Raw genomic sequence first — 22,544 nt, forward strand, 5'->3', positions numbered from 1 at the left:
TTTTTAGAACATTTTTTTCCTCCTCAGTCACTAGTTATGTTAAAATTAATTTAAAGTTAATTGTTTAGTCTTTAGAATATTAGCAGTGTGATGTGGTTGTCGGTTGGTATTTGGACGATGATACACAGTGAGTAATTAGACATTAATGCTGATCCGGAATGAAATATTTTACCAATTGCGTTGCTTGTTTACAGACCACCAGTCTCTCTCTCTCTCTCTTTATATATATATATATATATATATATATATATATATATATATATATATATATATATATATATATTACCGGATAACTCATTCTAAGGATTATCTTTGCAGGTACCGCTCCGGTGGCCTAGAGCGTCCGCCTCAGATGCGGGAGGTCGTGGGTTCGATCCCCGGCCAAGTCATACCAAAGACTTACAAAAATGGTACTAACAGCTGCCTCGCTTGACGCTCAGCATTAAGAGGTTAGTGTTAGGACTGGTCGGCCTGGGGTCAGGATAATGTGACTGGGTGGGACATCATGCTACATGTCTGCGGCATGATGCTCCAGTGCTAGACACCGCTATGAACTGCCATACTGCATACATCGAAGCGATATGACTGAAAAATTGTTAAAACTACGTTAAAATCTAGATCGCACACACACACACACACACACACACATCTTTGCAGGTACTTTAGATTAACGTATGATTTATTGGGATTTGGACACAGTGGGAAGTTCAGTACCGAGAAACAAAGGTACAGTCTGATTAATATCAGATCTGAAATATCCTGTCTATGACAGTAGAGATCTGATATAACAAATTGTCTAGGACAGTAGAGATCTGATTTAACATATGTAGAAACTAGAGAAAAAGAACCGTGATCGGTATCCAACCTATAGTCCCATACTTTTAGTCTCGCAGAAATAGCTGAGATTCCGAATGACGGAACCATAAAATAGTCCGGATGAACGAGAGTAGATTTGATTGTGGTGAGCTACTTTTTTGGGGCACTGGTAGACCCACATATTTTGCTTTGTAATGCGGTTGCAAAAGATAATCTGGCAGTGCACGTTTTTGTTTATCAGCAAAAGGTAATTCGCATATTATATTTCTTGCTTATTGACGAGAAGTTTGCGTATTTTCGAGTGTGTTTGATATAACACCTATTTTCGAGGTCAAATGTCACCCGAATCTTGTTCGATTTCCGTTAAGATATTAACCTTTTTTTTAACCGCTTTTTTAATACTAGAAGAAAAGTTTAGGATATTTTGAAATCAGTGCTTCGGTGTATACCATAGCAGACCTTTATTTGTATTCCGAAGTACAATGTCAATGGTTGATATTATCAGTTCCTCAAATTTGGCAATCAAATTATCAGTTGTAATTAATTGGACATGGGTCAACGAGGGAGAAATTAGCATGTTCAGTTCATATGAAATCAAGGAGACAAACTGCTAAGTAGCTCCTAAATGGTATGAAATATGTGCAGATCTTCACAATGCAACCTGTAACACATGGTAAGACTGCAGGATCACACCTGGTTTCTCCACTATATAATGGGGTTTACACCACCCCATCCCAGGATAAAACTTCCTTTGTTGATTGGGGGTTGGGGTTCGTGTATCTGTAGTCCTACAGTTTAAGACATCGACCCTGACAATTTTGCTGAGAATAATTTTGGTAAAGAAACTGCATCAAAATATATAGTATGGCTAAAACAATTAGATTCTAAGCAGTACAGCAATGTCAAAATGTGCTATGAGATATTCTTGAAGATTTTGCCACTGGTTCCTGCCAGGCCAGGCAGTCAGAACAGAGCTACATGGCATGCTTATGAGAGAACCAGGATCTCAAACCAGAAGATGTACAAATTTTCATCAGTAGATTGGGTTCTACACCAGTAGATTTTTTTATCAGCATAAATTTTAAGTTCTTCAAGGGACTTAAAATAAATAAGAGCAATTTTTGGACATACAGGTAAAACCCATTATAGCACAATTCATTATAATGTGATTCCACTTACGACGTGATGGCAGCATGGCTCCCATTTGTTAATTTAAGGTGACCTATCTTTTTAACATAATAATAATAATAATAATGGCCTTATTTAAAGAGGGTAACTCAGTTAGCTAAGAACTAATCTACCTTGAGGCCCTCATACAAAGGAATTTATTTATTTTATCTGCATCTCTGAAGCCACTGGATATATTGGGTTTGGAAGAAGGAAATATAGTGGGCATTTCTAATCTCAACTGGAATACTATTCTAGAGCAGAGTTCCAGTGTATTGGAAACTTCATTTTAAATAACTCCTTATTTGGTTTGGGAATTTTATACAGTTTGGTAGACATAGGTCACAGGTGGGGAGTATTACCAGGTAGCCTATGCTGGAATAGTGATTGTAAATATTCAGGAGCACTATTATGGGATATCCTGTACATTAATTTGGCTTTTCTCAAACAGATTCAGTCTTTAATAGGTAATATTTTTAACTTACCAGAAAAATTTTCCTTGCTTTATTTCTGGATTCATATTAGCCCAAATGCTCTTTTTTGAAGATGTGCCAGCTTTGCTGTTTTTATCATTTGAAATACCCCATACTGTATTACAGTAGTCTAAATAGGGTTGTATATAACTGTTATAAAATAGTTTTCTGTGCCTTTCAGGGAGTAAATGTCTTATCCTACTGAGAAGTCATAAACTTGAATTGACTTTTTTACCGATATGTTTGATATGTTCAGTCCATGATAGGTTATTATCTACCAGAACACCAAGTAGTCTATCATGACAGACCATTTGCAAATTTTGTATCCTTCCTTGTCAGACATAGTTCATCACTATCAAGATTTGTCCTTTTTTGCCATGTTGAGATAAGTAATATTTTAGTTTTGCCAGTATTTACCACCATGCCATTGCATGTGCACCAGTTTGTTTAAGGCATTCTGTAAAGAAATTTCGAGTTCATGCTTTGTGTTTTGGATGTCTGACAATGTTGTGTCATCTGCATAGAGATCTGTAGATGATATTGAGTCTCTTAGTAAAAGTGGTAGGTCATTAATAAATAAAATGAATAGTAATGGACCTAGAATTGAGCCTTGAGGTACTCCATATCTAATTTGTTCCAGGTTCAGACAGAACATTATTTATGTAAACATGTTGTGTTCTCTCACTTAAGTAAGAAGTAAACCATCTAATGGTTCTTTCATCACATTGGTAGATTTTCAGTTTCTTCAAAAGGATTTCATGATCCACCATGTCAAAAGCTTTCCTGAAATCGACAAATACAGATCCTATTCTACCTTGGTCAAGTGCTAAACATCCTAGATACATACTCTCGGAAAAGCCGATAATTTGTATCCCCAGCAAATTCCACCATAAAAGTAAATATTGATTTAGCAATGAAAAATATATGATGTATTTATGCTTTTATGAATAATTTATCCCAACTTTTAAATAATTATCATGTAATATATAGTTCAGTAATATATTTTATCTGTGAATTGAGCTGAATTTTTGTGCATGCATTACAAAAGATACATATTTTTGAAACACACAATGCAAATTCGGGATCTTTGCTACTTGCCTGCATACCCTTAAAACTCGGATATCAATGTACTGTTGAACTTGTGATAGTTCTCAGCCAATAGTTTCTTATTCAAAACATTGGAAAAAGGCACACATATTGGCATTTTCCTGTGGATTGAACCAAAAATGCAAGAATTGCCCTTAAATATTCCTCTTAAAATGTCTTGAAAAATACAAAAACAATTAACATGACAAAAAGTCAAATACTTACTTTCAAGTGTCTGCTGAAATTATTTATCATGGTTGGTTGGTCTCCATCTTATTTCCCTTCAGGGAATTGGTCAGCTGATTTTCATTAAAGGCTCTGAACGCATTTTTAAAAATTCTTTTATTACTTATAACACCTCAAAAGACATCCCATGTATGGCCTTAAACTCCCCATATTCCAGCAGTAAGGTTATAATTAATAGCTTGATGTGTAAGCACATCAATTGTTCTTAAACAGTTGATTTGTCAAGCATCACTGCACCAGTTGTTGTACTGGTGGAACATTTCCTGTCCCAGTAGGCTGGTTCTGGCTATTTTCTCAAATATGTTGTCATAGCACATAAAAATACTGTATTTGGACTTTTTAATCAAGTAGCAATATGACTGAAATTTTTTTAAAGCTATGTTAATAATCCAAATCACACACACACTTGGCATGTGCGACTATTTCTCTACGTACGTCGAATAGTTTCTTTATTTTCTATTTATACTAATTGTATCTGATACATTTCCAAGAAAACAGACCGGTTTCTTGAATTTGAAACCAAATGTCACAGATTCATTACACACTTAAGTAGTAGACCAGTCTACATTGAAAAAAAAAAGCCATGGCACCAAATGTTAAGTGAAATGGGCTTTATCAATATGATTTATGGATGTTGTATAAGTATAAAATGTTAGAGGAGAGTGATTTTGTTAAACTGAAGAACATGTTGCATCAGGAAAAGAACAAATCGATAGCCCTATAAAAAAAAATTTTAAAAAATTAATTGTACATTGAAGTAATACAGCATTCAAAATTTGTGGACTTTACGACCTTTCAGTGAAAGTTAAACATGTTATATCGACTTATTAAGGTGAATATTGTGTATAAATAATTTATCATTTTATTTTGTGTCTGTATTATCATACTAATCCAAATGGATTTAGCCGATGTGTGACATGAATTTTAACTAACTGCACATTCAGGTAAGTAGTAAAAATAAATGTACATTTTACATAATGATATTGTTTATGCAATTATGGCATGTAATATATTAATTACATTGTTATACTCAGATTGCACTTTTTTGCCACTCATATTAGTAATAATTATGCTGAAAACTCTCATGGGGTTGGCATGTATGAACGTACAACAAAGCAGTTCAGGTTCACATTTAACATACTTTTCCTTTGATCATGTACCTGGGTAACTGATAATTAAGATTGATAGGTACCCAGTCAACTTTTCCTAAAATTTTGACATCTTCAACTGTTTCTTGAACTGTTTGATGCCTAATTCATGCAAAACATGTTGGTTGTTGTTGTTGTAGGGTTTAACGCCATTTTTCAGCACAAGATAGGCTATACACGGCAGCCAGTATAATTGGTGGAGGAAGAACCCTGGAAAACCCTGGGAAGAACCACCGACCCACGAGAAGCTACTGGCAGGCTTTCTCATGTACCCATGTTAGCCAAGCCTGAGACTCGAACTCACGCAGACAGAGGTGAGATGGCAGTGATCAGTAACGGTGAGCGCTTTAGACCACTCGGCCAATTGGAAAATTCCAGACATAAAATTTGACCCCTGATAGAATGTACAGTTTTGGGAAGGCCAGCAAGTGTAAAAAAAACCCCCACTTTGTCAAAGCTTGTACAGTGATTATAGCTTTAATATTTCACGAAGGAATTGCCTTTGGAAATCTTTGGATGCACACATTATGGTCAGCAAGTTTTGGTTGCCTGACTTGGTTCCTGGTAAGGGACTGCAACAATCAGCCATTTTTCTGCTAAATGGTTATTAAATGCAGGAATAATTTGCAGATGAGACTTAGCTGTCACCTGATTGGGTTTTCCTGCCATTTGTCATGTTTGACAAGATCTGCATTTGTATTTACAAACTTCACTTTTAATTTGCAGCTAATAAATTTGATTCACGATCTTGTAATAAGTCTTATTTACTTCTAAACGTCTAGCCAAGGGAGTTTCATGGGATAGACTAAGAATTTCCTGTTGATGTGACTTCAGAATGACAATTTGACAGCTCACTGACCACTTGTCACAAGTGGGAACATCAGGTGATCTCCATTTTTATCATAAGGACCCAATTTTGAAGTTTATGGCAAGATGCTTTTGTTGTGTATTATAATAATAATAGTAATAATGATAATTCTTTAGTTATAGAATAACTTGTTTAATATATGTACTTGCTTATAAGTTGTGTCCAGCTGCAAATAACAGAGATCCTGATCTGCCATAGCATAACGTGCCTGCATATTAGGGTCAATGTTACAACTGAAGAAGTTGCTTCCTTACACTGGATAATTCATGATCATTAATTTCCCATACTCATAGCATAAATATTCATATAAATTCATATCCTCGTATCACGTGACCATTATAAGTCACATAATCAGCATTAGTTGCTGAGAAAGGCAGTGCGATATTGCTGAAAATTTAGAATTTGTAAGATATTTATGCTCTTGAGTATGAGAAATTACCAATAATTGGGGTCAGTGCTGTTCATTCATCTGATTAACTCCTTATAAACTGCATAGACCCAGATCTGCCAGCACATTATGCGACAGCAGATCTGGGTCTGTGCAGTTTGCATTTGGACTCCTCTTATAGGAATCAACAAGATATGTTAGTACAAAGCTATTTTACATACAAAACTGTTTTTGTTCAGGCCTTCTCCAGTCTGTTTACATACAAAACTATTTTCGTTCAGGCCTTCTCCCGTCTATTTACATACAAAACTATTTTCATTCAGGCCTTCTTCAGTCTATCTACATACAAAACAATTTTCATTCAGGCTTTCTCCAGTCTATTTACATAAAAACCTATTTTTATTCAGGCCTTCTCCAGTCTATTTACATACAGAACAGATAATCTAATACAAGTTGAAAAAGAATACTTATTTCTTATTTAACATGTGGTTGTAGCATTTTTTTTAAGCATTGAAAAATTTTGTTTTGTATTAAAAAGGTAAGATATTTCAGACAATAACCCATAAAAGTTGTTGATGGTGAGTCAGCCACAGTCATATCAACTTCAACATGTTTTAGGACTGGATATTGAATTACTGGCTCTATTTAATAGTTTGTTCATTCAAATAGGAATTAACTCAGGGAACATGCAGCACCAAACTGCTTACAACCATTATTTGTGTTTATTTACAGATTAACAATTATGATGTAGACTCAGATAGTCGTTACTTACAGGCAGCACTGACACCATGGAGTCAAGCTGGTATGTATGCAGATGTGATAATTGCTCTTGAAATTTAATGTGCAACATGTGCAGTGTTCAAACTGGAATCTTAGAGGGATAGGAATGCCAATACCCTCAGTAGAGTCAGAGATTCTATAGAAATCCCAAGGGGCTGAAAATACGCCCCAATCTCAGTGTCAGTCCAGCTATCACATCTTGTTTATCATATTTATCTGATAAGCACATGCTTGGCAATAAGCCCACCCCAGCAAGTTTAAAAACTTTGGCAGATATTTGCTAAGAAAATCTTTGTGTGATATTAAAACCACTCTGTTTTTATACAGAATTATTCGGGTGACTACAGTGTTATCATTTTTGAAATTCTTTGTTTCTTCATTAAATACATTTACCCAATTATAATACCATAAAAGCACTAATACCTCACAAATCCAGCATTTCCTGGTTAAAATTTGTAGCTGAATAGCTAACAGTTGTTGGTACACCTAGGTGACAATTAGAGTGATCTTCCCTTGATACTGGTATTGGCTTGAATGGATTGGAAATGCATGCTCTCTATATGGATGTAACTGTGGGGAGGCTACAAGAGTGTATGTGTATTTGTGGCACTCAAGATTCACATTTTGCATAGGGTTAGAATTTTAAAGAAAAAGAATTTCCCCGGCTTTCCTCACTGGATATACTGGCTATTTAAAAAAGACTTTGCATATCTTCTTAGGTATAATTCAAAGAACCTTTAATTCCGTTTATTTTGGTATATGATTAATGGGTGTAATATGGGTTATAGAGTATACAACTTAGCCTTACTCCAGATGTGCACCTTTCAAGAAAGTGCTAGCTCCACTTGGTCATTTTCACTTCCTGAACTTCAGAGGTAAATTGGATAAAAAAGAGCCGATAACTTTTTTTTACATTTTTTTATATTTGGTAATTCATTCATTGCACTTTCAGAAGATGGTATTGTCTAGTCTGGCAAATTTCATTTTCCCTATTTTATTAGCTGCTATGTATAGTGTACTTTAGACTACTTCAGGCTGATTTTTTAGCACAAGGGAGCTGTCATTTTAGTTAGCAGTGTGCTTAGATCATGTACAATTTCCAAAAGTACAATATCCAAAGAAATATCATCCACATTACATTAATGTAGCATAGAGGTACGCCAACATTCTCTCCATTCTGCATGTTTTAAATGCAAACAACTTCACCTTACATATGTCACTGTCTCAAAAGTACATAATAACTGGTGAGCGTCCCCATTATGATTGGGTCAGTATTTTTGAAGAAACATTTTTATTGAAAAAATTTGTTTCTTCTTCAAATACTTGATCCATTCATAATACATTTACTTTAGGAGAATAGTTAAGAGGTGGAGGAAGATACCCTTACCCATGAGATATAAGGTATTATGGAAGAAACATATTTTACTACATAAAAATGGGTTCTTATTAAATGAAGGAGAACATTCCATAAACAAATTTTCTAGTTTTAGGTTTATTGGGGTAACCTTGACTAAACATTTTATTAGCAGCAATAGCTTACCTATAGCTTTTGTTTAGTTTTCTTTTTCGTGCCCCCAACAAATGCACTGTCCATTTGATGTGCATACATCATCCCTTAGAATAAAGAATTGTCAGTATGATGCAATAACTCGTGCAGCTGGCCTTGTCCTTGGTATGTTATTTTCAAAACTAGCACAGATAGTTCATCTTTTTCAGATGTTTGCCAAATTCACCAGAGGAAATTTGCCTGTAGTAGTGTTTTTTAACCACAATTTCAGCCTGGCCTCTACAGTAATTTATTTCTATTGCTGTTATGTTATCCATTCGTTTCTTTTCCAAATCTTTACATGGTAACATATTCCGTCTGGTTTCAGGGACTTGGGGTTACTTCATGTTCAACCACAGGGGCCAAGATACACTTACTATCAAAATCTTTTTCTATGTCGGTACCAATAAATAATTGTCTGCAAGGAATAACGATGTCTTGTTCACTAGATGCTATGTGTTCTTCAGTCTAGATTGACACTGCAGGAACCATGTTGTATGTGGTACCTATACTAGATATTTGAATCAATGCATTGAATATGTTCACATTGCTATTGTTTATATGTAAACTTCCTTTATTCAATAAAAGTTGTATAAAACACTGAGAACACTTTTTGTTACATGGAAAAGAAAAAGACTGGTAAATTTACACTACATCAATAGAGGGTTGTACTCCAGATGATGTACATGCAAACAAGGTAAGGTGACAAAATAAATATAAAGGAATAATGTCAACACATTCTTTGAGAAAGTGTAGCCACAAGAAGTCTTATTGGGACACTCATCCATACTGAATTAAATGTTCCAAAATTTCAAGAAAAATATCATCATACATTTTAGAAATAGGATCTGCAGAAAGATGGATTCATGCAGACTCCAGCCGCATTTATCAGAGAAAGAAGAAACTTCATTCTTCTTCTTCACTGGAATTTTCTGGCTTCTCTGTTACTGAAAATAAGGGGTCTTCTGACCAGAATATCCCTCCCAGTTTGTCACTACCTCCCATTGTTAGGGAGATATAGCAACCATGTAGTAGCATGTCGCTGCCTCCCATGGAGGAGGAGATGTACTACTCACTTCCCACTGAGGAGATGTACCACCTATACCATAGTGTCACTGCCTCCCTTGGAGGAGATGTACCATTCTTCTCATAGCATGTCTTTACCTCCCATCAAAGAGATGCACCGCAACCACCCAGTCAGAGATAGTGTGTTGCATCCACACCACCCTGTCAGAGGTAGTGTGTCACACCCACCTACTTGGAGGGAACAGAACCACACCCTCCTTAGTGATGAATCAGTTGACAATCCCATATCCTCTGAAGTTCACACTATGGCCTCACATTATGGAGATAGGGTTCTGAACGAGTTCCACCCTCTATCACCGCAATGTGAACATTGGAAATCTAAATGTGGGCTAAGACTAAGCTAGGGATTGGATCTGTATCTCCCCCTTTCCTATTATTTCAGTGAATCCTTATGGGATGTGGGGCCCTCCACCTCAGGGGTCATGGTCATGTATGCCCTCTTGGTTGCTTGGATCCTGCCCTCATAACAGGCAATGCTGCAGCTCATGTCCCACCATTACCTCATCACCGGGTGGAAACCATTCAGAAAGCTAGGGGCATCACTTCTTCCAGGACTGACAGACATTCTCATCTCTCTCCAGCTGATACTACTCCTTCAGCCCCTACTCACTGTGTTGCAGTATGGGATTTAGCATAGCGCATTCATATACCCTCTTCACCTCCTATGGACTTTGTGATACCCACACACTCTCCAGCTCAGAGTGTCCTCGATGATGCTGTCTCCCTTCTGGAAGGCAATAATAAGTTTTGAGATGGAGGAAGCACAAGTGATGCCTGCTCATACACTGACTCTTTCATCTCTCTTAGATGTGGAAGAGAAGGTAATATCTTTTTACAAGAGAATAAACCAAGTTTATAACCTCTTATCCTCTGACTTGTGCCCAAAACTTGCCACACTGTCCAAAAAGATCCTTTCTAGTCTCGAAAAGATTTTGGGGGCTCAGACTTAACCAGACCTCCTCCTACTTCCTCAATCTTCTATGACTGAGGAAATTGCTGAGAGCTTTTTGATGAGCCAAAATATTAATCAACAATGTTGAGGGTGAGCCATTCCCTCCTTGATGTTGCAACCCCTGGTTCCCTCTGTCAGCTGTTGGTTACATTCCCCAAAGTGGCCCATGAACCCTTTTCAACTTGATGCCAGTGTGGCAAAAGTGGGTTTCTTCAGTGGAGCCTAGGCATGCATTGCCATAAAAGACATTGAAGCTATGGAGGAGCTTCACATGCTGACCTCATCTGAGCTGCAGCTTTTAGCATGCTGAGAGAAGTGTCCTTGAACCTAGCTGCCCTTCGTCATGTGCTGGAAGCTGTGGCCAAGACATCTCGGCATGCACTTTCTGTTTCTATGGCTTTGTTGGAGGAACTTCTTCACATCTGCCATGATGTTGCTTTGGACTTCTCAAAGTTATTACTTGTCTGATCACAGTAAAGAATCTTTAGGGCTGCTCCATTTTGAAGCTGAGAGTCTGTTTGGAAACCTCAGTCCTACCGTGGCATCGCAAGCTTCTCTGAATCATCAGCATAGATTCTTCATATCCACTCCTGGTCCATCACAATCAGCCAGGAAGCATATAAATGTGAATTGCCTTCAAGGGCCTTCTGCCAAGTTCTTAAGCAGACACAGTCCCATTCCGGTGTGCAACCTCGAATGGACCTCATTCATCGGGCTCCCAGAAACCGAAAAACAGACGTGCCCAATGAACCTGGAATGGAAAGAGACAGTTTTCACAGCCTCCATTTTTTCCCAAGGAAAGGGTGGGGCACAGCCCTAGGGACTTGAGCCTTCTCCTGCTGCACATATCTCTTCCAAGCATTCTTATTTTCTGATGCCTGCTCAAGCATCATGGATGATGGTTGAGTTCTTTCAATAGTGAATGAGAGGTACCAATTCCAGTTTCAGGAACTACTGGTATCTTCTCTATCCAGGGCTACCATCTTTCTTCAACAGTCCAATCTGGTGAAACTGAGTGAGAAAGTGCACATCCTTTTACAGAAAGGGGCAGTTGAGAGGATCCAGAATGATCAGTCAACCTCCTTCTATTCCCATATCTTCTTGGTCACCGAGAAAAGTGTAAAGTTTCACATTATAATTTACTTCTCCCCATTAAATTGGTTTCTTCTTGAAGAACTTTTCAAAATGGAGACCTTCAGGATGCCTTTGTACACATCCCCATATTTCCTCCTCACCACAGACTTTGCATTTTCAGTTCCGGGTCATACCATTTGAAATTTCTTATGCACTCAGATTTTTCACCCGCATTATGGGAATAGTGGAAGAATACTTTTGGTTGTTAGAAATACCAGTTCTCACTTATTTTGACAACTGGATGATCCACAATGTTCAAATTCAGTCCCTTCATCAGGATCTATACCACTGTTGGTCCGTGGTAACTCTGTTGAGCATTTTACCCAATCTCAAAAAATCAGAACTTACTCCATTGCAAGACTTCATTTACATGGGGGGGGGGGTGAATTTCCTCACAAACCAGAGTTTCACTGGATTGGATAGGTCAAGTCCTGACTCTGTTAGAGATGCAATAAGCAAAACTTTTTGTCTGCTTGACTGTACTGGTCCCTTCAGGGAACCTTGAACATGACTGCAGACTTGGTTCTATTAGGATGTCTTCATATGTGACCTCAACTGTTCCCCCTTCTTGCAAGGTGGAAACCTCACAAAGATTCTCAGTCAACACTGATCTTTCTAGGACCAGCGTTTCATCACCATTTGCAGTGAATAGGGACATATGCTGTTTGCTGACACATTAGGTTCCAGTTGGGGTGATCATTTACAGTTACTGGAGGACATATTCTAAAGGGACTTTGGATCCTTTCTGAATCATCCCTCCACATAAAAAGAATTGAAGGCTATATACCAAGGGTTGCAAGGGTGCATTGACAGAGTAAGGGGTTGATTTGTTATGGTCACCTCTGACAACATGTTTATCGTAGTTGATCTCAAATGTCAGGGAGTCGCACAGGCCCCTTCTCATGGTGTAGAAGTGAGGAATTGTGTCACACTGACTATTGCTGACTCTAAAGGAACATATATGTACATCAAATGGACAGTGTAAGAAAGTTAATCAATAGCTATGAGTAAATATTGCATAATTTAAATTAGTTTTCCCCCCACTACATTTTAACAAGTAAATTTTAAATAAAATTTTTCATAATTTTGAAATATTTACCTTTTTTGATTGTAGCCCATTTTTATTGGGCTTTAGACCTATAATGTACGCTTGTGGACCCCTAGAAAATTCCTGATCATGTTGACAAATGAAGCAATAATACAGAATGAATCTTGGACCTCTTTACCTGATTGAATTTTCTGACCATTTACCATATAGATTCATATACAAGTCCATTCCAACTGCAAACAACATAGACCCTGATCTGTCATCAGATTATATGGTAGATCATAGGCAATGTTGTTGTTATGATTAGTTCTAAAAAATTGCAAGGAATCTGATCCACTGGTGCACAGTGCAGTTGTGGATCTGGGTCTGTGCAGTTGGATGTGATTTACATGCTGGTATATACAGTATTTTGTTTTCTTTTGCACAGCAGACTTTGTTGTCATTAAATGGTAAAATAAAGGTTCAGTATTATATTGTAGTACAAATTAACAGTTTTCTCACATGATTGCACCAGTCTTCCCTAAATGAAATGAAGCTACTTAAAATGATCAAGTTCATGTAAATTGTGCACAGTGAATTAGCAGTGTATATTGAAACCAGTAACCATTCAGTCTGTACATGATCAACTACCATAATCAAGTACTTACTAAATTACCCATTGCAATTATGAGATTGTACAATTATTTGGTGAACTTTCAGTTTTCGGTATTCTGTCTCAGCAGTTATACAGTAAACATTCATGTGTAAAGCATATGACATAGTTCCATTGTCATAACATGCGGTCAGTGCCACTGTGTCAGTATGGAGGATAAATGTACATTACTACTGGCTATACATTAAAAGAACATGTGGGATGGCCTGTTGTCCATTGTCCATTGGCCAACTAGCACAAGTTTTGTTGTTGTTACTTCTGTTCATCCCAAGGTCTTGTTGGTCCTAACTGATAATGATACCACTTATACATCAAATCTTGAAAATCTTCTTATATCAATAAGATGAGTGTTAAAAAAAATCCAATAGCCTGATGCCTGGGGCCTCTCTAATATCAGATTGGACCAATCAAAGTGATGTGCCCATCAGGGTTGTAAAAAAAATTGCCTGAGAAAACTTGGATCAGGTTGTTGAAATGCAGAAATGTATTTTCAAGATGTTGACCTACCTGCCATAACACAGATCAATCTGATTAAAATCAGATCATCATTGGCCTACATGAAGTGGAGATCTGATTTTAATCAAACTGTAACAAGATGTGTCATGCTAAAAACTTGATTTTGTACTCCAAAATCCCCTTTTAGGAAGCAAATAGCTATCAGCAGTGTCCAACAAAATGAAATTTTAGAAATAATGGTTGTTGTAGTTTTACTTTGTAAGCATGATAGCAAAATAAATAAGTGGAGGGGGGGGCCATTTGTTGACATACATCAACTCTTTTCTGAGTTGGATTTGCTCAGAGAATGCATTAGAGAAGTTAGAACACCAGGACCATCCAACCTCAAGTGAGTGTAGTGGTGAACAATAATGACACTTGCATTACCTTCAAACCTTTTATTGAATTTATATTTGAATTGTAGCAATTGCAACACTGTGTGACAAATAATATTAAAAAAAGGGAAATTTAGGGCATATGGAAATTGGAGTCCTGGTTTGTGGAATTTCAGTCAGGGTTTGTGTTTTTTTTCTAAAGTTACCATCCCTGGGCCTGTATTAAAAAAAAAATTCTTTCAGCATTGATGATGTTTATTTTTAAAAGACATTTAATTGTTTGCTATGTCTAAGATGAAATGATGATGCTCATCCAGTATGGCCACAATGGCATGAAAGTTGTGTTATCACCACTCCTCCCAGGCAAATGAATGGAATTATTGACATGTGGTTTTCACCAAAAGATATCTTACATTGTCTAAATGATGCTAATCTGATATTCACTATGGCCATACTGGTAGATATCTTGAAAATCTTGTTCCCACTGACCCTCATAAACTAAAACAGGAAGTCATATACCAGATCCCACTGACCCTCATAAACAGGAAGTCATATCACCAGATAACTTATAATGCTGTGCAGCTGGCTGTATATAATTTTTTTTTACTGAACTGAAGTTATATACATGTACCAATACACGGTATATTGGTAATCTCCAGTATACTGTAAAGATTGTTAATGACATCTCACAGTGTACTGGGATATTAGAACTTTACAATCAAAAAACATTTATAAATTATTTTTTTCTTCTTCAAAACGTTTATGTACTTGTCCATGACAGTCATTGTCATATTGGATATACTTGTAGTAAAGTTTACACTGGCATGATTACTTTTGTTCTCATATAATGGCAATACAATTTTCAAGCAATTTATGTTTGTATAAATACATATCATCAAGAGGTATGAAGGAGATAAAAGAGAAAACAGTAAATTCTACCTTCCGATGAAAGTTTCAACATACATGTACATATACCAGCTGGTGAATCATAAAAATCACTTTTATGTGAAATCATTATTGTTCAGTAACTCAGTCACCTTCTGATGATCAAAACAGTATCCCCTTGGTACAACAAATTTGCATTTCAGTTGTTGATATCACAGTTGTGACAGTTTCACTATCAGAATTAATATAATCTAAGAAATCTATATCCTTGTCACCAAACCCATTTATGCATAATCCACCAAGCAAGGAAAACCTCAGCATCGCTGTCATTGGTAACTGAACCCTGGCTTAACAAAACAATTAGCAACACAGCCTCTGAAAATATCATGCCATGTATGATAAATCATATTGATTACAGACATTTATTTCATGCTCATTTAAGATTTTTAGGTTTTTTTTATGTGTCATGGTCTGCTAGGTATATTTGGATGGAGCACGTTGGTACTTTGATTTCTGTTCCTGATATTTTTTATTTGTAGCTTTGTGTCTAAAGAGACATTTTTTTTCTTTTTCTGACTAACCATTTCCACAGCAGTCAGAATTGAAAAAATAAATAACGAGAAATTTAATTCAAGCTCTGCTTGGTCAACTTACTGGTATAGAACAATAGCTAAAGGATATTTAAATTTTTTTTAGTAAAACAAATACAAAACAGAAATATTTTTTTCATGCTTTAATTGCTTTGTATCAGCAACCTGGTATTCTAAAGTACTGGTTGCGAATGTAGTGTGATTATCATGCGTTCATTACCTAGTGTCTTGGTTGAGCCTTTGTTATTTACTGATTTTGTTACCCAGATCTTTTGTTGTTATGCCTTTGTTATTTAAATGACCACCATTGTTGATCAGGCATCGACACATCAGATGATAAAAGTGTATTGAGCATGCAGACCACACAAATAAAATGCTATAACTGATTAAATGCTGTAACAAAAAAAGGAATATTATAAGAAAGCCTTTGAAATGCAACATAATTAGGTGTTTAATGCTATTCTGAATCCGGGGCCCCGAGTGGCCGAGTGGTCTAAAGCGCTCTTCGTTATGGATCACTGCCATCTCACCTCTGTCTGCGGCAGTTCGAGTCTAAGATTCAGCCAATGTGGGCATGTGAGAAAGCTTGCCAGTAGCTTCTCATGGGTCGGTGGTTCTTTCTGGGGTTTTCCAGGTTCTTGCTCCACCATTAATACTGGCCGCCATGTATAGCCTATCGTGCTGAAAAATGGCGTTAAACCCCACAACAACAACAACAACAAAAGCTATTCTGAATCCAGGGCTTCTCAGGCAGTTTGGTAGCTTTTTCTTACAACCAGGTCTTCATCTTTTAGTCTGAGGATCCTGATATATATATATATATATATATATATATATATAAAATTTACTTTGCATTGTTTATTAGTTTTTTTACAAATGTATTGTATGCTATGGATAATTGTATTTTGGACTTTCTACCTGACCTGAATCATTGATTTTGGTTTAGTAAACAACAGGTTTATCTCAATCTGAATCCAAAACGTTGGAGATTCACAATGAAATGCAGGGTCTCCCTGTTGTTTGCCACATTTTACGTTATAAATTTCATAACGGACCTTCTAATTATAGCTAAGATTTTATCTTGTGAACATTTGGAGCCTTCCAGAATGAAATTTTCCATTAGGTAAAAGTTTTATAGAAAATGCTAATTGTAGGGTCAAGCAGAGGACTATATAATATTGTTTATTTTGAAATTATTCATTTGTGCTGTAAGATCAGAGCAGAATCAGTTGTATTATTGTTGTGTCCACTCCAGTATTTCAGTTGTGCTTGAATTTATTTATTCAAATTATTTAATTCAAGTTACCAGTATTCTTCTCTGGAAATACATAGCAGTTAGCGTTCAGAAATAACATTTTTGGACATAGGGAATGAGACTTTATAGTGAAATTAAAATAAGGATTTTGTTGTTGTTGTTGTTATTGGGTTTAATGCCATTTTTCAGCACAAGATAGGCTATACATGGCGGCCAGTATTAATGGTGGAGGAAGAACCCGGGAAAACCCCGGAAAGAACCACCAACCCACGAGAAGCTACTGGCAAGCTTTCTCACATATCCATAATGACAGATACCGAGACTTGAACCCAAGCAGACAGAGATGAGATGGCAGTGATCCGTGACAGAGAGTGCTTTAGACCACTTGGCCACTCGGGACCCCTTAAATAAGTATATATTTTTGGATTATATTATTGTGATTCAGTAAAAGACTGTTGGCACATCACCATGACAAAGGCCAAAAGAGGCAAATAAACACCTCCAGCATTAGATTTATTTTTGGAATACCACTAAAGTTTAGTTAGGACTTTATTCATTAGGACTTATGTTACAAATTCTAGGATGTTGACTCTGTATTGTTAAATTAATACAGTTTGTGACAGTGTGCAAATCAGCCTTTACACTGGTGATTTCAGTTGACAAGGACTGATGTAATGTTGAAAAAACATTACCAATATCTGCAAAATACTCATATTGAACTGTTCCTCTTTTTCATAAACCAGTAGGGAGAGAGAAGATTTAGAAATAACCGTTACTTCATTAATTTTGCCACTTGACAATTAGTAGATGTATTCAGGTGCCCATTCGGCTTCTATTTCATAAAGCGCAATCAGGATTTAGAAAGTACCACTTGTGCCAAACAGAACTTACCAAATTAATTGATCTTTGGCTGAAGGAAATGGATAATGGACATATGACTGGGATTGTTTTCCTTGACTTCAAAAAAGCCTTTGATCTTGTTGATCATGAAATTCTGCTGCAAAGTTGAACTGTTACAGGTTCGACAATCTTTCTTTAAACTGGTTTAGATCATACCTAAGCCAAAGGTCTCAACAAGTAAACATTGGCAATATTAGCTCTCAGACTTGCACAGTTCATTCAGGGGTTCCTCAAGGTTCAGTTTTTGGCCCTCTCCTCTTCCTCATCTATATCAATGATCCACCATTAAATAATGAATCCACAAATACAGATTTATTTGCAGATGATGCAACCTTGTATACATCTAGTTCTGATACTGAAGTTATCCAAATGAGATTTAAGCTCAGACCTTATTAGAGTCCAAAATTGGGCACAACAAAATAGGATGGTAATTAATGAAGGTAAAACAAAATGTATGATTTTAGGGATGTCACAAAAGCTGCACAAATCAGGGAACCCAGAACTATCTCTTGCAATAAATAATCATCCATTAGAAAATGTCAAACATGAAAAGCTTGTAGGTATGACCATAGATAATAATTTATTATGGAATGACCATATTGATAAGCTTTGTAAAAACACTGTCATCCAAAATTGCCCTACTCAGCAGAATCAAGAAATATTTACCTATGAAAACTCGAAATCTATACTACAAGTCCTATATTCTTCACACATTGGATTATTGTTCAAATGTATGGTTAAACTGTGCTAAATTGAACTTGACAGGATTTAAAAACTTCAAGAAACGAGCAGCATGCATAATTTTAAAAGCATCTATTGATCATCTCGCAAAAGCATTTTTTACAGAACTCAAATGGTTCACAACATTTGACAGGATAGATTTTCACAAGGCAGTTCTTTTATATAAATATCTATATGGAACTGCATCAGAGTATCTTCAGTACTTATTCAGGCCTTTTTCAACACAATACCATTTGAGATCAATATCACCTGGAAACCTTCTACCACCAAAATCTAGAACAGAACAATTTAAAAAGAGCTTCCAATACTCTGGTACAGCTTTGTGGAACAAGCTTCCACTACATGTAAAATCTGTTGAAAATATTAGAGCATTTAAGAAGAGATATCATGAGCATGTATGTGCTTCTAATAGATAATGGAATTTAGTATTTTAATACTAAACATGTTAAAATAAACAGTAATTATTGCTATCTTCATATAATGTGCATTCTTATACTCTCCTTAGAGGGGCTCAGAATAGTCCTTGAATCATGAGTCACCCTCTATAAATAAAGCGTTATTATTATTATTATTAATATTATTAACAGTTAATGCAATACTCAGATAAACAACTATGCTTGAACTACAAGATTCAAGTGTAGATTCTCAAATACTTCATGTTTATATAAGTTATAATATAAGAATGTTCCAGTTGTCTAATATAGCATTAAGAGCAAATTGAAGCTATAGTGGTGAAAAGATAGAGAGTGTGTCCAATTCAGGTCAGTCTATTGCAGATCCAAACTAGAAGTCTGGTCATAAATTAAGATGGTGCCACTTTGAAAATCTTGTTATACTTAGTTTTCCTTGATGGGTGGTCAAGTCAGTATGGTATTTTCATTATATGACTTCTTATGACATCTGGTTGGTCCTCAAGTCAATATGGTATTTTCATTATATGACTTCTTATGACATCTGGTTGGTCCTCAAGTCAATATGGTATTTTCATTATATGACTTCTTATGACATCTGATTGGTCCTCAAGTCAATATGTTACTTTCATTATATGACTTCTTATGACATCTGGTTGATGACATCTGGTTGTTCCTCAAGTCAATATGGTACTTTCATTATATGACTTCTGATGACATCTGGTTGGTCCTCAAGTCAATATGGTATTTTCATTATATGACTTCTTATGACATCTGGTTGGTCCTCAAGTCAATATGGTATTTTCATTATATGACTTCTTATGACATCTGGTTGGACCTCAAGTCAATATGGTATTTTCATTATATGACTTCTTATGATATCTGGTTGATCCTCAAGTCAGTATGGTATTTTCATTATATGACTTCTTATGACATCTGGTTGGTCCTAAATGAAAATGTTGCCAATTTGACATCCAACATAGCTATCATGCAGCCATCTTGAAAATTTGTTGTTATTCCTCCTAAACAGAAAGTCATAGTGAAGTGAGCTTTGCACCAGAAAATTTCTTGTAATGTCTTGTTGGTCCTAAATGAAAATTATATTGATCTAACTTTAAATGAAAATGATATTGATCTAATTTGCAGTATGGCCACAGTGACATGTGGTTTTTACCAAAAGTTTATGATATCTAGTTGTCATAACAGAAAGTGATACCAATCTTGCATCCAGTATGGATGTTATGTTATCCATCTTGAAAATCTTGTTATCATTACTCCTTTTGAATGGATGTGGATATTGACAAAGGAGATTTCACCAAAATACTTCTAATAATATCTTGATGGTTTGAAATGGACAAAGTACAAATCATGTTTACAATATGGTCACATTGGTGATCATCCTCATAATTTTATTATCACCCAGTATTCATTGAAAGTTACTTATCTCACAGACATTTCCTTTTTTAATGAGCTCCTGCATGGTCACACTTGTTATTTTGCACTTGACCTTGCGTGTCAGGATTACTGTTATTGTTGCATAAATTTATTACAATTGTTCAGTTTTTGGATTATTTGGCATACATGTATTTAACCACTGCTATTTACAGTTTCCATAATGAATTATTGAGCTTAATTCATCACTGCCATTTACAGTTTCCATAATGAATTATTGAGCTTATCTCGTCACTGCTATTTACAGTTTCCATAATGAATTATTGAGCTTAATTCATCACTGCCATTTACAGTTTCCATAACAAATTATTGAGCTTATCTCATCACTGCTATTTACAGTTTCCATAATGAATTATTGAGCTTAATTCATCACTGCTATTTACAATTTCCATAATTAATTATTGAGCTTAATTCATCACTGCTATTTACAGTTTCCTATAATGAATTAATGAGCTTAATTCATCACTGCTATTTACAGTTTCCATGATGAATTAATTATTGAGCTTATCTCATCCCTGCTATTTACAGTTTCCTATAATGAATTAATGAGCTTAATTCATCACTGATATTTACAGTTTCCATGATGAATTAATTATTGAGCTTATCACTGCTATTTACAGTTTCCATAATGAATTATTGAGCTTAATTCATCACTGCTATTTACAGTTTCCATAATGAATTATTGAGCTTAATTCATCACTGCCATTTACAGTATCCTTAATGAATTACTGAGCTTAATTCATCACTGTCATTTACAGTTTCCATAACGAATTACTGAGCTTAATTCATCACTGCTATTTACAGTTTCCATAATGAATTATTGAGCTTAATTCATCACTGCCATTTACAGTTTCCATAATGAATTATTGAGCTTATCTCGTCACTGCTATTTACAGTTTCCATAATGAATTATTGAGCTTAATTCATCACTGCTATTTACAATTTCCATAATTAATTATTGAGCTTAATTCATCACTGCTATTTACAGTTTCCTATAATGAATTAATGAGCTTAATTCATCACTGCTATTTACAGTTTCCATGATGAATTAATTATTGAGCTTATCTCATCCCTGCTATTTACAGTTTCCTATAATGAATTAATGAGCTTAATTCATCACTGATATTTACAGTTTCCATGATGAATTAATTATTGAGCTTATCACTGCTATTTACAGTTTCCATAATGAATTATTGAGCTTAATTCATCACTGCTATTTACAGTTTCCATAATGAATTATTGAGCTTGATTCATCACTGCCGTTTACAGTATCCTTAATGAATTACTGAGCTTAATTCATCACTGTCATTTACAGTTTCCATAACGAATTACTGAGCTTAATTCATCACTGCCATTTACAGTTTCCTATAATGAATTATTGAGCTTAATTCATCACTGCTATTTACAGTTTCCATAATGAATTATTGAGCTTATCTCATCACTGCTATTTACAGTTTCCATAATGAATTATTGAGCTTAATTCATCACTGCCATTTACAGTTTCCATATTGAATTATTGAACTTATCTCATCACTGCTATTTACAGTTTCCATAATAAATTATTGAGCTTATCTCATCACTGTTATTTACAGTTTCCATAATGAATTATTGAGCTTAATTCATCACTGCCATTTACAGTTTCCATAATGAATTATTGAGCTTAATTCATCACTGCTATTTACAGTTTCCATAATGAATTATTGAACTTAATTCATCACTGCTATTTACAGTTTCCATAATGAATTATTGAGCTTAATTCATCACTGCTATTTACAGTTTCCTATAACAAATTAATGAGCTTAATTCATCACTACTATTTACAGTTTCCATGATGAATTAATTATTGAGCTTATCTCATCACTGCTATTTACAGTTTCCGTAATGAATTATTGAGCTTAATTCATCACTGCTATTTACAGTTTCTGTAATGAATTATTGAGCTTAATTCATCACTGCTATTTACAGTTTCCATAATGAATTATTGAGCTTAATTCATCACTGCCATTTACAGTTTCCATAATGAATTACTGAGCTTAATTCATCACTGCCATTTACAGTTTCCATAATGAATTATTGAGCTTAATTCATCAC

General features: G+C 35.5%; 1 protein-coding gene across 3 annotated transcripts in view; it reads left to right on the plus strand.

Annotated features, from left to right (window-relative positions):
• The first annotated feature begins 921 nt into the window (after positions 1-921).
• Positions 922-22,544, plus strand: part of LOC149807354 (actin-binding protein IPP-like) — a 53,354-nt gene continuing 31,731 nt past the window's right edge. For all 3 annotated transcript variants that reach the window (XR_016422438.1, XM_089965792.1, XM_089965801.1), the window contains exons 1-2: positions 922-1,063; positions 6,925-6,994. Coding sequence is in view for 2 of the 3 variants with exons in the window: in XM_089965792.1 (XP_089821918.1) it covers positions 6,981-6,994 (14 nt within the window). In the remaining variant the exon portion in view is untranslated. The remainder of the gene's footprint in view (positions 1,064-6,924; positions 6,995-22,544) is intronic.

The sequence above is a fragment of the Sinohyriopsis cumingii genome, chromosome 1, assembly GCF_028554795.1.
Source record: "Sinohyriopsis cumingii isolate HCF-2022 chromosome 1, ASM2855479v2, whole genome shotgun sequence".
NCBI classification, from domain to species: Eukaryota; Metazoa; Mollusca; class Bivalvia; order Unionida; family Unionidae; genus Sinohyriopsis; species Sinohyriopsis cumingii.